Source organism: Hirundo rustica, chromosome 17 (genome assembly GCF_015227805.2).
Source record: "Hirundo rustica isolate bHirRus1 chromosome 17, bHirRus1.pri.v3, whole genome shotgun sequence".
Lineage (NCBI taxonomy): Eukaryota > Metazoa > Chordata > Aves > Passeriformes > Hirundinidae > Hirundo > Hirundo rustica.
In genome coordinates this window covers 13,714,927-13,732,118 of record NC_053466.1, presented here as the reverse complement: position 1 = coordinate 13,732,118, position 17,192 = coordinate 13,714,927, and the positions used below count along the sequence as shown (strand labels likewise).

The following is a 17,192-nucleotide window of genomic DNA, read 5'->3' as shown; positions in this document are numbered from 1 at the left end:
ACTGTTCTACAATCCTCAGTCCTCATACTTCTCAACTGCTATAGCCTCCTCCTTGCACATCCCTTATGTCTTCAGTGGGCTTTTTTGGCTCACAGGAGAGAAAACAACCTTAATCCTCACCACTTCTGGCCACCAGGAACACCCCAGCCATCCGCCTTGTTTGTTCCAAGTTTCATGCTGCTTTTTTTCTCGTGTTTACCTTTGAAGGCTCCAGTGGCTGCTAGTCACCCCCCCTGTCCTCCTCACCTCCTGTTCCTTTCACAGTCCAACAGTTCTCCTCAGCTGCCTTGTCTTCAGGCATGGACACAAATTTCTTTTCATTTGTCCTGGTTGACACTCTCATTTTTTTCCTGTCTCATTGGAAACTCACAGAACAATTGCTAAACAAACCTATTCTGATTTCCAGCAGCTCTGGGAGGGGTTCCAGGACCAGGAGGCTGTGGGAGCTCCCTGGCTGCTCGGTGTTGGCTTTCAGGCTCCACCAGCTGCAGAATGAGTGGGGTTTGTCACAGCTGCACTGTGAGCACCAGCCCCTGGCTTTGTCATGGTGATTAGATTTTCAATCCCTCTTTGCTCTGTTGGCAACTTGAGGTCAAAGAACATAGATGCTTCACTGTCTGGCAGCTTCTGCTTTGGGTTTGTGGTAAATGAGGTAGAAAAAGATGTAGTTTTAATCACCTAGAGGTAATAGACAATTGCAGAGAAGTACATGAACTAACCCAAGCTTCCTTTTAACCAAAAACTGTTTGGTTTAATGTATTTTTTCTCAGGGGAGATTTTTGGAATGGCTATAGAAGAAAACATTGGATTAAACTTATAATCAGCTGGAACCATTTCTATAGCCAAGGGCAGCTGCCTCAGCCAAAGGCTTGGAGCAGGGAATTGTTTTCACTCCTGTTCTTACACTGTGAGAGCTCACATGAAGCTGATGTTCCGTTGACCTTGTGCCTGTCCAAGAGTCATCTATGACCTGGGATCACACAGACCTTGGAATTAAGAGAGAAAAATCATTCAGTATCTATGGATGTATGTCATGGGTTAGTACAGTTTAGTTTTTTAGTTATAGAAAAATGTAAAATAATTCTCCAGGTCAGGACCTGGGAATTGCTTTAAAAGAGACAGGGACCTATCAGAGAGTTAGTTAGAATATTGACATCTATTCTGACCACTGAAATTGTTAGCTGCGACTTTGGGAAGTACCATATAAAACCCCGGGAATTTCGTGTAGGTAAGTCTTTTTTCTTCTTCCTTTGGCCAGAGAGAGACAGGTAACATCGAGCTGGGCCTGCTGCTCCTCCCTTTTGGGGGGAGCTGGCCTGCGGCCTGGCCGGATTCCATCGGCTCCCGGGTGAGAGGGGGAGGAAGGAGAGGTTGCTGTTTTTTAACAGCTACTTTCTTCAGACTTCTTTAGAGCAAGGAGAAATCTCTGCGAAGCCCTGATGTGAGCTATGGGCACCATTTAAGCCGAGGCCACCCCGGGGCGGGGGCTGAGAAGGCATTTATGATCCTGCTTGTTTTTTTAAGATTCCAGGCTGCCTCAGTGCTTCAATCTCTGAGTTTTTCCTCCCTCATCAGCGCAGCCTTGAACATCTAACACCACGAGCTACAGAAGGAGAGACAAAGACTCCAAGCAGATTTAACTCTTTCTTAGCAACATGAAGCTTCCAGAGCTTAGCCCTTCTCTGAAAGAGTAAGAAAGGACAGAGTGAACATAAAAAACAACAGCATAAAGTCAGTAAAGCAAGAGTAAAAAGACTATTAGGACAGAGGGTTGAAGAGTTGGTTGTTCTGTTCTTACTTGAGCCATGGAAGTGAACTCTATATTTAGATCATTCCTTTAAATCATGGGAAAATTATGCATTTGGGGAGACGATTGTTAAGATTTGTGTGTGGATTTGAGCAAAGGTGTTTGTGATGGACTAAGTAATATTAATCCCACAAGATGCTTGAACAGAGATAGAGATGAGAAGCTCTCTGCACCAGTGAAGAAGTAGAAGATATCTCTGTTCCTTGAGATGAAGAATCCTTTTCCTTTGGTGTTATTCATCTTTAAAAGGTGACACCACAGTATGCAAAAGTCTAAGACCCATGACCCATCAGCAGCTTGGGAAACTGCTAATGGGAGGAGTCACAAAGGCAGATTTCTCCAGGCGGTTGTTTTTGTGACAGTTTGAAACCCACAAGGGAACTGTTCTTAGTTGTCAGTGGGATCCATGACTCAAAAGGATACTCTCCCCCTAATGAATTAATGAAAGACTATTGTCAGATAGTGAAACTGACTGAAAATTACAAGTTTTGTCTCTTTATGTTGTTTTGTAAGAAAGTGAACAGTTTGTAAGGAGAAGGGAAAGGGTTTTTTGCAGTTTCATTCCATTTTAGTTTTTTTTTCCCAACTTTCTGTTTTTCTGTTCTTTTAGTGTATGTTAATAAACTATTTGTTAATTTTAAAGTTAAGCCTGCTTTGTTTTTCTCCTAGTCTCTCTCTCACAAAAAGAGTAAGTATCAAGACCAAAATTCAGTGAACGTGAAACCGCTACACTAATTGGTGTTTCTGCCCAGTTTGAAATGAAAACTATGACAATGTATCACAGATATTTTCATTTCTCTGTTTCTAGTATTTTCCTTTTTAGAGTCCAAATTACTATAATGGATGTTTTGAATGGTTTAATTCCCAACTGATAAATCAATACAGATATTGTTTTGTAGTCTATATACTGTTTTCATTCTACTAAAATTGTACTCACCAAAAAAAAAAAAAAAAAAGTTTTCCCAGCCTCTGAAGCTGAAAGGGACCACATGTTTGTGGTTAGTGGTGAGTTGGCTGTGCTGGGTTAATGGTCTTAGAGGTCTTTTCCAAATGAAAAAGCCTGGAGAAAAGGAGATTCAGAGGTGACCTTATCACTTTCTACAACTTCCTGAAGGGTGGCTGTGGTCAGCTGGGGGTTGGTCTCTTTCTTCAGGCAACAACGGACAGAACAAGAGGACACAGTCTTAAGCTGCGACAAGGGAGATATAGGCTGGATATCAGGAAAAAGTTTTTCACTGAAAGAGTGATAAAGTACTGGAGTGGCTTGCCTGGGGAGGTGGTGGAGTCACCATCCCTAGAAGTGTTTAAAAAAAAGACTGGATGTGTCACTTGGTGTCATGGTCTAGTTGAGGTATTAGAGCATGGGTTGGACTCGATGATCTTGAAGGTCTCTTCCAACCTAAAAATTCTGTGATTCTGTGAAATGATTCTGTGATTCTATAAAGTTTATCTTCTTTATTTGAAAATAATTCTATGATTTACCTAGTGGGGTCTGTCCTATAAATGTGCAAATCATTTTATAGTTATGTGTCTAATAAATCAAGCCTCTCTTTTGGTCTCAGGACTGTCTGTCCAAACCCTTTGCATGTTTTAAGTATGGGCTCAATCTTTAAATCTGGGCTGTCTCTAAAAACATCAGAACTATCCTGACACCCTCTCAGTCTCCAGATGAAAACTTGGTGTTTAGAACACAGAAGCCTTATGAGGCTTGGTTTAAATCAGTGGAAGTGCTTATATTTTAAAATACTTTTCACCATTTATTGTTTCTGTTATATCCTTTGCCCCTAGGCCTTCCTGTGTTCTCCAAAGAGATGCAAATCAAAATCCTGTGAAACAGTACACTCCAAGTCTGTCCTTATTCACCAGCTGGAGAAGGTCCACTTTCCCATGTTTTGACACACATGGATTTGTTTGTCACTGGAGTCAGAGCTGTGTGGTTTTAGGCTCAATAAACCTATCAACAAACCATTTGTGAACCTAAACACCAGGCAATGTCACTGGGATAGGAACCTTGAGCATCCTGTTGTCCTGTGGGTTTGGTGAGGTGGCTGAGGGACATGGAGCACAAGCCCACCCTGTGCCCAGGTGGGATTTGCCTTCCCAGAGGGCGGCTGGGAGAAGAGGGAGCAGGCAGCTGGAGCTGGCAGCCTGGAGGTTTGTGGGGGAAGTTGGAGGGATTTGCTGTGTTTGGCGGCTGCTGCCAAAGGTTGTGAGGAATTAACAAGTAGGGAGTTACTCTGAGAACTGTAATTCTCTCAAACTGAAATACCACTTCTTCCAAATTTACCTACTGATCTCCCCAGCTGGAATCACTGTTCCTCTTTCCGCAAACTCCGTTGTGTTCTCTCTATGTTGGAAAGCAATCTTGGAATCCCTGTTCACAAGGGATTCAATGGTTCTAGTACTGAGCCTTTTTTTGTGTGTGTCCAAGCATCAACTCCATATCATTCCTTTTTGCTTTCTTTGCAAAAGTGCCAGATAGCAGTTGGATGCCTCATGAAGGTGTTACAGCACACCAGCACTGCTGCCTCTTTCCAAGTCCTGTCCCAGTCAGTGCACTGAGGTTACACAAATCCACATTGATTACCACTAATGGTATTTTTACAGAATTCTTGAGTAGCTCTCACTTTGCTCAGTGGCCTCTTGAAGCCTTGACTATCCTCTTCCCCTGTCACCTTTCGGAAGGAGCTGCCAGCTTGTTTTGCTGCATAGCTCTGGGACTGCTCCAGCTGCCCGTTTCTGGAAAATGAGCATTACTACTCTGGGGAAGCTCACTGCCTGATTCCATGTGGAACTTCTCTAGTGTAAGTTACACAGGTGATCCCAAAGTTCTAGCTGTAGCAGCTGCTAACTTTGGAGGCAGGGCTTGGCAGTGGAGCCTCCAGTGTGGCTCCAGCTGCTCCCCCCACACAGAAAAGGGGGTTTTGTGTTTTCTAAGTATTTTTCTTGAGCACTTTCATCTCCTTTAGGATATCAAGTGTGCTGCTGGGCTCAGAGGTGCATCGACTCTTGTCCCAGCAAGGACTGGAGCCCCCAGTGCTGCCCTAGAATGATTCCAACCTCACAAGAGAGGTGTGGGAAAATGAGAAATCAGCCATCCTGACTTCAGAGGCGCCGCTTGTTGCAGCTCCTTCCTGCCAGCATTTCACAGATGTTTCACAACCTCAGGCCAACTGTCATTGTCTCAGGAAGCATTTCTGGTCTCCTGCCTAGATCTCCCTCATGGCAGTTTCAGTCCACTGCTTCACTCCATGTCTCCTGTGCATGTGATTTATTCTCTTTTTATAGAATCTGTAAGGTTGGAAAAAAACCGCTAAGATCATCTAGGCCGGTAGCTGCAGTTTTCTGTCTGTGTGGTGTGTTACATGTGGGGAATCACAGAATGTGTAGGTTGGAAGAGACATTCAAGATCATCAAGTCCAACCCATGCCCTAAGAAATGGCTGTTTCCTCCCTTGCCCCCACAACAGATGCAGCGGATGCACCTGGTGTTGGAATGGGACCTCTGCCACAGGGTTGGGACCATGCAGTTTGTGCCCTTGCTTTCACAGGTCTCTGGAAGCTGCAGAGACAGGGAAGAGCTGTGGCTGCAGGGACTGCTGAGACACAGCACAAACACTCCTGGAATGAGCTGGGGACCCGTCTGCCTGACCGCCAGCACATCGTGCAGGGATGAGGGGTCAACAAGAACACCTTGCTCTGTGCCATCTTTTAATGCCCTGCCATTCCCCGGCTGGTGGTAGGAGCAGCTACACCGCTACTGGCATCCGGGAATGCTGCGTGATGCTTACCTCATCCTCGGGCTGGGTCAGCAGGAGGAGGAGGGGGGAGCTTGGCAGGAGAATGAGAGGATTACTTACAGCCAGCCTCCCTGAGCCCTGCAGCTCATCTGTGCTGCTTTCAGAGCCTTGGCGGGGGGTGGAACGAGTGGGGAGGGATAACTTAGGAACATGAGGCTGGGAAGTGATTTAATTAGGACGTGGAGCTGCTCTCTCCTGGGTGCAACCCACCACCCCCTTCCAGTGTTTCGGATTCTCCTTTTCCTCCCTCCAGCATGGACGGGGCTCAGCTATGCAAGCAGCTGCTTATTCCAGTTATTAACTGTGCACCTGTGACTCCGGGTCCCCTGTGCTTTCCCGAGGAAGAGCCCAGCAATCCCTGTGGGTTCCACAGCCGTGATCCCTGTAAGAGCTCCCACAGCCCCAAGATCTTTGCAGCTCCCACTGGTCCCATCCCTGTGGCTGCATGGGCTGCAGCACTGATCCTGTGCCCTGGAGACTCCAGAACCATCACTGGCTCAGTCCTTGTGTCCATCCCTGAGCTACACCTAGGGCTGAGGTCCACAGCTTTGGTTACTCACTGCCATTTAAAGGGAGTAGGTGGCAGCCCCAACACTGATTTTCTCTCCTGTACAAATCCCATGTTATTTCCCTCTGGATTTGCATTTCTCCTTGTCCTGATGCACCTGCTTTATGGGAACTGTTCTCCCAGGGCACAACAAACCAGCACTGCCCTGCCAGCTACTCTCTCAGTCCTCCCAGTCCAGCATCACCCCCGGAGAGGCTCAGCTAGCCCTGGCTGCTGCCTGTCCACTCCCACGGTGTGTGTGGCGATTATAATCCAAGACTCACGTTAACACCTTTTAGCCCAGCCCAGAGCACGTGTGCCAGAGCTGCTCCTGCCCCATGACCCATAAAGCCCTTCCCAGTTCCCGGAGCCCCAGCGCTGGCCACTCCAGCACTGATCCACATACCTCCACGCAGCTCTGGAAATAGATGGATTTCCTGCAGCCTGATTACAGCATTGCCATGGCTCCCAGAAAAGAGAGGGCTTTATGTATACTTGTAAGTTTATTTGGAGAAGAATACTGCTCTGGAAAATAGGTGTATGCTCAGCCACAGTGAAGCAGCAAGCAGCTGCTCCTGGAGCTCCATGAAACAGGGTTCTGGGAGCTGTGCATGGGAATGGTTTCATTTTACATCTGTTTGGAATCAAGGGTATGGATGGGGCAGCCAGTGTTTTCTCTTACAATTACAGGCTGTCACCTTAAAGCCCTGCTGATGCTGTTTAGTTTGGATTATTTTTCTCTGCTATTACAATTTGCAGGAACAAATTCCTGTAGAAGTGCTGTCTGTGTGCCAAGTGGCTGCTGTCATCCCCCCTTTTTCCTGTGTGCATTAATGAGTAGTCAATTAAAAATCAATTAATACATGTTCTGTGCAGAGCGTGTTACTGCTGTAGATTAGCGTATGACACATGAATTGACCGATTTTGTAATCCTGTTTAAAAGAAACCTCCACAAGTGTGTTTGAGACGCCCCACTGGCCCCCCAGCTGCTGGAGAAGTACACTCCAATCCTTTAATGCCCTGCTGGCTGCATCCCTGGCACCCCCTGCTCTGCTGGGGAGGACCCTGTGCTTTGTGTGCCACAGCCTAACAGGGATTTCTGTGCATTTTTAGAAATGAATGTTTTTAAATAGAATAAATATCAATGGTTACAAGGCTCATTCAATAACTCTTTGGTCTTTTGCAGCTTAAAAGGCTCATTGAGACCCCTGCTAGGAGAACTGAGAGCTGTGACTGCTGTTGACTTTCCTCCACAGGGGAATATAAAAGTTAGCCTCAGCCCATCCCTTTCTGTGAGGACGTTCCTGCCCTTTCCCAGCCCTGCGCTTCTCCTCCCGTGTCCCTAAAGATCTTTTTACTCGTCTTTGTCATGCTGACAATGGATTTATTACCGAGATTAAAGCTGAGTCACTAAGGAGGGTTCAGCCTGTGCCTCCCTGGGGGCCCGTTGAATGCTTGCTTTTTAATGAAGGACTCTGTTATCTCAGGAAGGACATTTCCCAAGAGAACAGCAGCGTGGGGATGGGGGTAACTGTGGGTTATAATTAAATTCCCATTAATTGCACAAATTCTCACATCATTTGGCTCATAACCTTGGGCAGCTTTAGTGACCCTGCCCTGGTGCTGGCTCATCACCGTCCTTGCTGTTCACAGTGGGGTTCAGTCCTGTCTGGGTCAATATCAGGGTATTTGTGTACTGTAAGGCTGAAGTCCCAGCCTACCCCAGTCCCGAGGGGTCCTGGTTTCTGTGGGTCTGGCTGGAGCTTGTCCTCCTGACTGGAACCCCAGTGGCAGCAGGGTGGCAGGGGGCAGCATGACCCTCCTCTTCCCCACTTTCTGGGGGTGCTTTCTGGAGCATTGACTGCGGAGCAGCTTCCCACCTCGAGTCTTGGGGACACAGAGATCACAACCAGACAGAGCCACCGCAGAAACAGTGTTTATGAGGATGACCAAATCAGCCCGTTGCTCACAAGCCACGACACAGAGGTGCCAAGCAGGGCCACAGCTCCAGTGGTGGCAGTGCGGGGACAAGACGGGACATGGAGCAGTGCTGGCAGAGGGGTTCACCAGAGCCAGCACATCCTACTGAGGATCCTCACAGCCTCTCCAAGGCCCCCCAGGGACTGGCCAGCAAGAAGTAATGGAACAGCTTGCCCACGGTTCCCAGCTCCTCACAGCATGCAGAGGATGAGGATGGAGTACGGTGTCCATGCTGCAAGGCCTGTCATGTTGGCAACCTCACGCTTGACTGACTTCCAAAACATGCTGAAACTCTCTTCCCTTCCACTTTAGCCTGCCCATGGGAAAAACACCCAGGGGTGGCTGCAGCAGTGCTGCTGGGGATCCCCACCCCCATGACACCTTTGCAGCTGGGGTGACCCCAGAGCATGGGGATAATTGCTGTGGAAGGGGACGTACCGAAAAGCACCCGCTGAGCCTATCCCAAGCCCCAGAGAGCCTGGAAGGGGCATCATAGGGGACTGAGTCCCCAAGGTGGGGCAGGTGGTGCTACTGGGGTGCAGAAGTGGGGAGCCAGCTCCAGGCAGATCAGCCCAGGGGTGCTGCTGGAGACCTCTAGAGACTTGGGGTCCTGAGCACCCATAGCCCACTCAGGGCTGGGGCAAGGAGCCTGGTGTTATCTTCCAGCAGGAATGGCCTACAGTCCACCCCTCTGACAGCAAATTCCAGCAGCTGGGAAGATGCAGCTGGCCTTTTGCCATGCTGGCCTCCACTGGCTTTGCTGGGGTACCTGCCCAGCCACCCACTCTGGCCATATCCCTTCTCCACATCATGTCTCCAGCTGCCCCTCAGCTCCCTCAGCGCCAGCCTTTGAGGAGAGCAGCCTTGGGAATAGGGATGGCAGGGGTGCCTTTGGGGATGCATGATTGGCCCCTGCCTCCTTCTGAAGGGGACTCTGTAGGAGGCACAGAGGTTGCACCCAAGATGAGGTTTAGGATGAGCAGCACTGGGCTGCCTGTCCTGGTTCCTGGGGAACCTCTGCATCCCCAGCTGCACGGATGTGCTGGCAGACAGGAGGTGTGCTGCACAGTGCCAGGGTGTGCTCGGGGAGAGGTGACAAGGACACGGCCCCTCATGAGCAGGGCAAGCACTGGGCTGAGACCCAGCTCCTGAGTGCAGGGGATGGGGAGGGAGGCAGCCTGTCCCTCCACACGCTGTCAGAAGTGTGTGGGGAAGGGTGAGCAGCCTCTCCAGGAGCAGCCCCACACCCAGGGCAGCCCCAGTGGCTCTGCTGTCAGAGGGACCAGGAGGAGGGGGGTAGGTCTCTGGCCTCACTGCAAGAGGAGATTCCGACGCTCCCATCTCCAGGTGCCCCCGCTGCCAGGGGTGTCATCTCTTGCAGTCATCGGTGTCAGTGTCTGGCAGGCCAGTGGCAGGCTGGGAGCTGGGCTGGACTGCCTGCACCCTCTCCTCCAGGCTGCCACCCGGGAACACCACGTAGCGGGCGCTGACACGCTGGGGCCGCGGCTCCCGCAGGTTCTCCTTGCTGTGCCAGATGCCATAGCCAAAGTAGACGAGCAGGCCTGCAGCGGGGACAGGGACAGCCTGGCTGCTGGCACCACCATGACGTGCATCACAATAGAATGTGGCACAGATGTGGCCAGCAACCCGGCAGAGAAAAAAGCTAAAGCACCATAGGGGCTTAACTGAGCTGCTTGCAGGAGGAAAAAAGTCCTGCAGCATGTTAAGAGCAAGGGCAGCACCATCAGTCCCTGGGAAAGGGAAGGACTTCCTGAGCCCCCAGGAGCTGCCTCAGGAGCAGGGCGTGGCTCTGACCCAGGGCTTTAAGGAGGGTCAATCTTTAACTGGAACAAGCTGTGATGCTCAGGGAAACAGAGAGGCTCAGGGGATAATGGGAGACCTTAGCTTGCATCTCCAAAGAGGTACTGGAGGCAGAAAGGGGTAGGACACGCTCCATAGACCCATAAGTGGGGTAGAGGAGCTGCCAAAGCCTGGAGAGTGCCAAGACAAACCCTGCTCCCCCTCCCTTGGAGCAGCTGTGGGAGCACTCACCTAAGAGGAGCCAGACAGCGAAGCGGAGCCACGTCATGTAACTGAGCTTCAGCATCAGGTAGATGTTGAGGATGATGCTCAGTGCTGGGGATAGGGGTACCAGGGGGATCTGCAGGAGAAAAGGAGCTGGTGGAGGGGAGACCTGCAGGACCACATTCTCCGTCTTTAAAATCATAGGGACAAAAGACAGCATTGGCAAATGTGTGGAACAAAGGGACTGTCACCTTGGGATTTCTAGAAGTGGCACTTTGTTTTAAGGAAAAGGAACAACAGAGCCAGGAGCTGGGAGCCAGGCTAGCAGGGTGGGCAGAAGACATCATCAAAAGGACCAAGCAAGCTCCTGGTGTGATCCTAAGCCAGTGTGGTCCTTGCTGGAGGAGCCAGGGCAGGGGCATGGCAGGGAAGTGGTATCACCACTGATGTTATGAAGCTGCAATGACTACATCAGGGCTCAGGTGGGCTGAAAACAGGAGAGGGGGAGCACAAGAGGCGTTGAAGTGGTTTGGAGGCTGAAAATGAGCTCCATCACATGGCTGGAGGGCAGCCAAAGTAAGGAGCTGAGACAAGAGAGGAGCAGAGGAATTGTGGGGCTGCAGAGATGGGAGCCCAAGGTGGACAGGAGTGATTCCTGGGTCCCATAGGATGGATCTCCATCCCATGGGATGGACACAGAACTGCTGGGGACACCTCCTCCTGGGGACCAGTGGCCACACAGAGTGACAGCAGAGGCACGAAGAGTCCCTACACACAGTGTCCACAAACACCCCCTTCCTCCTCCCCTCCCTCCTCCTCCTTCAGCAGTTGTGGTGCTTTCAACAAAGGGCTGTGCCTGGGAGCCCTGCAGGTCCATCAGAGCTGCTCCCACCTCCCCTCACCCCTGCAGAGGGATTCCCTGCCTGGGCCCTGGGCATACCTGGAAGGTCTGGGTGCTGTGCTGCTGCTCGTGTGCCCAGATGAGGAGGAGGCTAAGCAGGAAGCCCAGACTGAAGAGGACCAACAGCAGGGAGTAGCTCCAGGTGGGCAGGTGGAGGTGGGTGTTGCCAAACACTAAGATGGAGCAAAGGCATATGGCAGACACCATCAGGGTCACCACGGCCACCGTGACCACCTCACCTGGGTAGAAGTCACTGAGGAACTCCAGGTAGGGCTCAAACGCTGCCTTCAGCTGCCCTGGCTCCCGCTGCTCTTTGCTCTTGTTCCTGTCCACCAGCTGCAGCTTGTCAGAGAAAGACTCGTACTCCTTCAGCTCGCCCTCAGGCGGGCCCTCATGGGGTTCAGGGTTGGGCTGGCCGCTGGCCACCGGTGCTGGGACATCCCCCTTCTGCTGCTGGAAGCGCAGGACGATGATACTGGCAGCCACGAAGGTGTAGGCCAGCAGCGTGCCGATGGACAGGAACTGCACCAGTGCCTCTAGGTCAAAGACAAGGGCCAGCAGGGCCATAAGCAGCCCAAAGACCACGATGCCGATGACGGGCACCTGTGTGCGGGGGTGCACTCGGGAGAACACCTGAAAGAAGAGCCCATCCTCGGCCATGGCGTAGACGATGCGCGGCAGGGAGAAGAGGTTGCTCAACAGAACTGTGTTCATTGCTGAGGGACGGGCAGAAGAAGGAAGACACCGTCAGACCCAAAGCCAACCCGGGGATTGTTCCCAGCCCCCAAGGCAGGGGGTGTGGGCAGCTCCCTCCCACTGCTGCCTGTACTCACCACAGATGGAGCCAGCAGCCACCAGAAACCCTGCCCAGGCGTAGCCCCTCCTGTAGAACGCATCAGCCAGGGCAGAGTCAGGGTCCAGTGTGTGCCAGGGCACCATCAGCGTCAGCACAACTGACACCAGGATGTAGGCGCCGGTGGCCAGCCCCAAGGAGAAAGCGATGGCCCTGGGGACAGCCCTCTGCGGGTTCCTGGCCTCTTCACTGGAGGCTGCGATGACATCAAAGCCCACAAAGGCATAGAAGCAGGTGGCTGTGCCAGCCATGATGCCCGACAGCCCGTATGGGGCAAAGCCACCCTCCTGGGTGCTCCAGTTCTTTGGCTGTGCGAGGACAAAGCCCATAATGAGGATGAAGAGGATGACCCCTATGCTGATGGCTGAGAAGACGTGGTTGAGCCAGGAGGACACTTTGGCCCCAAAGGAGATGAAGGTGGTGGCTACCAGTAGGATGGCAGCAGCCAGGAAGTCTGGATAGCGGGCCAGGAATGGCACCTGCCAGGCACCCACATGGGTCTCGGTGAAGTTTTTGATCTTGTGGTTAAAGATGGAGTCCAGATAGCCGCTCCAGGCCCTGGCCACCGCAGCCCCCCCGATCATGTACTCCAGCAGCACGTTCCAGCCAATGAGGAAAGCCCAGATTTCACCCACGGACACATAGGTGAACATGTAGGCAGAACCTGTCTTGGGGACGCGGGCTCCAAACTCGGCGTAGCAGAGAGCAGCCAGGAGTGAGGCAAAGCCAGCGATGATGAAGGAGACGATGACAGCGGGGCCGGCAATCTCCTTGGCCACGGTGCCCGTGAGGACGTACAGCCCAGAGCCCACCATGCCCCCAATGCCCAGCAGCGTCAAGTCGATGGTGGAAAGGCATCTGTTAAAGGATGTCTCCATCATGTCGTCCTCCAGGGTCTTCACCCGGTTGAGCTTCTGGCAGAAGCGGATCAGGTCGGTAGAGCGGGGCAGCCATCTCGCCATCCTGGAGACAGTGGGCCCTGCCCTCAGCAGAGTGAGGGGTCCTCAGCAGTGAGATCCTGCCTGGAGACCTGGTAGAGGGGCAGGAAGGGGTGAACATTCCCTTGGTAGTGAGGTATCAGGTGCTGGGGACAGGGTGGAAAAGCCACCAGGGCATATTTCAGGTGTCCCTGGTTCCTCAGCCAGCATGGAGCTCAGCACAGAGTGCGTCCTCCTCCAGGGGTGGCACAGGACAGGGACATCTGCCAGTGTGCCAGGTGGCAGGCAAACCACAGCATTCCCTGTTAAAGCCCAAACTAGTCCACTCTGGCCCTGATGAAGGTTTCCTTGCTACCTCCTCTCCACCTAATCCAACATCTACCTCAACTTCACCCTGCTGTGCCAGGACCCCACCACGGGGGCATGCAGCATCTCCCTGCTCCCAGGATCCAGCTGCTTCCCCAGGGAAAGCTCAGGCATGATGCAGAGGCTGCAGCAGAAGTCCAGAGCAGCTCACATGGGAGTTCCCAGCCAGACCAAGAAACAGGCAGTGCCAGGGACCAGCCACGCTAGCAGCTGCTACCGTGACAGTAGGAGGACACTGTGGTAAGGTCCTTCAGGTGCTGCTTCTCAGCTGCTTCATGGGGTGATTGGTGACTTGGGGGAAAATCTCCCCTCTCAGTTGCCCTCCTTCCTGTGCCGGACACCCCACACCTATGTAAACAACACGTCCTGCTCGGAGGGCTGGTGCAGCCCCATTCCAGGGTCCGTATCTCAGAGGCCAAAAGGTCCTGGGAAGCCCACTGGGAGATGATGGGATGACAGGGCAGATGATGGCCCATGAGGACAACGTGCACAATCCGTGCTGGCTGAGACTCCCACCCCTGTACGTCCAGGTCTCCGCGAGCGGAGGCGTTGGCAGTCCTGGGGTCCCCAACCCCGACAAACGCAACAGGCGCAGCTGGGAGGATGCCGAGCTCGGCGCCCCCCGGACACGGAGCATCCCCGGAGTTCGGGGAGTGGCCGAGGCTAGGGACCCCCGGACCCAGGAGGGTGTGTGGGGGTTGCGTATTCATCCTGGGCGGGGAGAGGCGATAGTTTCGCCCCTGCTCAGCCCCGCCACGATGCCGGTTCCGGGCGGTGCCGAGCCCCGACCCCGATCCCCACAGTGCCGGTCCCAGCCCGGCTCCCGGTCCCAGGGGTTGTCGCTCACCTGCGAGGATGGCCGGGGGCCCCGCACCGGCCACGCACACACCTGCTACGCGCCGCCGCCGCCGTCCGGCTCCGCCTCCCCGGGCCCAGCGGAAGGGCTGGGGCCGGGCGGGGCCGGGGCCGGGCCGGGGCTGGGCGGGGGTCGGGCCGGGGCCGGGCGGGGGCCGGGAGTGGCCGGGCGGGGGTCGGGCCGGGGCCGGGCGGGGGTTGGGAGTGGCCGGGCGGGGGTCGGGAGTGGCCGGGCCGGGGCCGGGCCGGGGCCGGGCGGGGGCCGGGGCCGGGCGGGGGTCGGGCCGGGGCCGGTCCCCGTTCCCAGGAGCGTGGAACAGAGATTAGGGGGGTACTGGGGCTGCACCTCCAGCCCCTGGGAGGGGCAGGCACAGGGAGATGCCCACGGCCCCAGGATGGGCATCGCCCCCCGAGTGTGCGTGCGGCTGGAGCCGCACGGAAACGGGATACAGGGTGGTCGTGGAGATACTCCAAAGGCTGGAGCCCCTCTGCTCTGGAGCAAGGCTGGGGGACCTGAGGGTGTTCACCTGGAGAAGAAAAGGCTTCACGAAGACGTTAGAGCCCCTTCCCATGCCTAAAGGGGTTCCAAGAGAGTTGGAGAGGGTCTTAGGAGAAGGACCTGGAGTGACTAGGGGGGAACGGTTTCCCACTGCCAGAGGGCAGGGATAGGTGGAATATTGGGAAGGAATCCTTGGCTAGGAGGGTGGTGAGGCCCTGGCACAGGTTGCCCAGAGAAGCTGTGGCTGCCCCTGGATCCCTGGAAGTATCCAAGGCCAGGCCGGACAGGGCTTGGAGCAACCTGGGATAGAAGGTGTTCCTGCTCATGAACTTCTAATCCAAGGTCTCTTCTAACCTAAACTACTCTGTTACATTCTGTGATGGAGCAGTTATCCCAAATCCCATCCACTGGATGCAGTTCTGGATGGAGCAAAGGGCTTAGACCCTGCTCCTCTGCCTTTACTCACCCTGCTCTGGAGCTACTGCCTGAAGGGCAGGCACATCCTGTGTGCTCAGGTATTTGTTATGGAGAAACTGAGGTGTGGGGAAAACTGTGGGAAGGAGAGCTCCTGAAGCCTCTTCAACTCACAGTCCTGCCTGGCCAGGAGCACAAAACCTGAGCAAAAGCCTCTGGTGCTTCCACCTGGCTCTGCAGGGCAATGAAGGGGAATCACCTCTATCCATATCTAAGTCAAAAGGTGTTTCTTTTCCAGAAGTGCTTTGCCTCCTCTTGAGCCACCATAAACCTTCTGCCTCTCCAGCCCCCTGGAGCAGGAGTTTCCCAAGCAGTCACCTGTCCCACCCAATCCTGCTGCTCGTGCTCTATTTCTAGAGTGAAATCCCTCTCCATTCTCTCATAGTTTTATCTCCACCCTGCTCCCTCTCGTACCCCTTGTCAAAGACAAAGGAGTCCCACTCAGCTGGAAGGTGTTCCACATTCCTGGTGTCCCCAGGGCCTTTGCAGAGCTTGTTCCATTTCTACTGTGCCTTTGCCCGGATGAAGGGATTTGCATTTAGGGGCTTCACAGCAGCAACATATTTTTCAATTTCTTCTCTGATGCCCTTCTCATGTCTCATCTAATTTTCTGATAGCTCCTGGGCACTTAAGCTGACCATTTTCATGGACCTAGCACTCATCACCCCAAATGTCACCCTTGAATTGCACTCACAACTCAGAGCCCACAGTGCAACACTTGAGGGCTCCCACCTGAATATTCACCTTTATCCACACTGGGTTGGCCTCCTTATGTGGAGGGGTCCTTTCTCCTCTCCTCAACAGCCCAAAATATAGGAAAAGGAAGGAATAAACAGGGCTTGTCCCTTCCTGGCACCCATCACTCACCTTTCACCAGCTCCTGGGTGAACACAGGGCTGGCACAGAGCCATAGCTCTCCCGTTAGTCACCTTGCACTTGAACGGGGAACTTGATCCTAGGGCTGCATCCCCTCTCCATGTCACTTCTGGCACACACAGAGCTCTGAACAGGCACTTTCAGTCCAGGTCTGTGGATGGCTGAAGGCAAACACATGTTCCTGGGACACTGGCTGAGAGTTTGGGAGCTGCACTTGTCACTGAACCAAGGAGCTGAGACAGCCAAAGCCCAGCAGAACTTCCAGCACCCTCGGGTCACTCTCCCCAGGTCTGCCCCATGTTACCAGCAGTACCACAGCTGCGCTGGCTGGGGTACAGCAATGCTGTGGGATGGTGTCACCCTCTGGTGTCACCCACAATGACACTTGCTTGGAAAAATATGAGCATCCTCCATGTTGTTCAGTCCAGCTTCAGGGGCTGAGCAAGTGTTCTGCTGAAATCCTGCTGATCTGATCACAAGCCATCCCAGGGGCTTTGCTCCCTTTGGATAACCTTTCCCACCAGCTACCCACATCTAACCCCCTGCAGCTCTCCACCTTGGCCTCTCTGAAACCCAACCCGACCACAGGCATGGAAAATTTCAGCTTGGATCTGATCAGCAGCCTGGCAGAGCCATCTGCAAACAGATGGTGAAAACAGGAAGCCCGAGAGCTGCTGTTGTCATGGCAGTGCCAGAACAGCCCCTGTGATCCCTGGCACCGGCTCTCCTTGGAGACACAGCAGCAGTCCTGGATCACAGGAGCTCTGGACCAAGGTGGGCTCCATTCCTCACGCCACAGGGCAGCGCAGTGGGGCTGAACCCACTGGCAGTAACCTCGACCCCAGCTCCTCCAGCCACACCCTCACTCTGCTGCTGCTCCAGCCATTCCAGAGAGCTTGTGTAGAGGAAGGGGAAGCTTCTGGGAGGCAGTGTGACCCCCCAGCACTTGGGCATGCTTTCCTGCCAGAGAACCCATTGCTCATTCCTGCCGTCCCTATCCTCACCTCGGAAGCAATTTCCTTGCCAATCACTCTGGTCACAAACCTGACCACAGATGCTGACTTCACCCAGTCTGCACCAGTGGCTGCCCTGTGTCCTCCCAGAAGGATGAAGGTGTCTCCAGAGGGGAATGTTGCCCACCTTGCCCCTCACCATTGCTCAGCAGTGTAGCACAGAGCTCCCACCTGAGGGTCCAGTGGCAACACAGCTGCAAGAGCTCTGTGGGGACCATGCAGCAGTGCAGGTCCCATACCAGCCTGCTTTCCAGATGAG

At 53.5% G+C, this 17,192-nt stretch overlaps 1 protein-coding gene across 1 annotated transcript; it reads right to left on the bottom strand.

Moving 5' to 3' along the window:
- Positions 1-6,647: 6,647 nt before the first annotated feature.
- On the bottom strand, positions 6,648-14,143 carry SLC7A4 (solute carrier family 7 member 4). Its single transcript, XM_040081203.2, has 5 exons — positions 14,064-14,143; positions 11,893-12,942; positions 11,099-11,775; positions 10,186-10,294; positions 6,648-9,695 (listed from the first exon to the last, which is right to left on the bottom strand). The coding sequence occupies exons 2-5, from the start codon at positions 12,872-12,874 to the stop codon at positions 9,502-9,504; spliced, it is 1,962 nt and encodes a 653-aa protein (XP_039937137.1). The 5' UTR covers positions 12,875-12,942; positions 14,064-14,143; the 3' UTR covers positions 6,648-9,501.
- Positions 14,144-17,192: the final 3,049 nt, after the last annotated feature.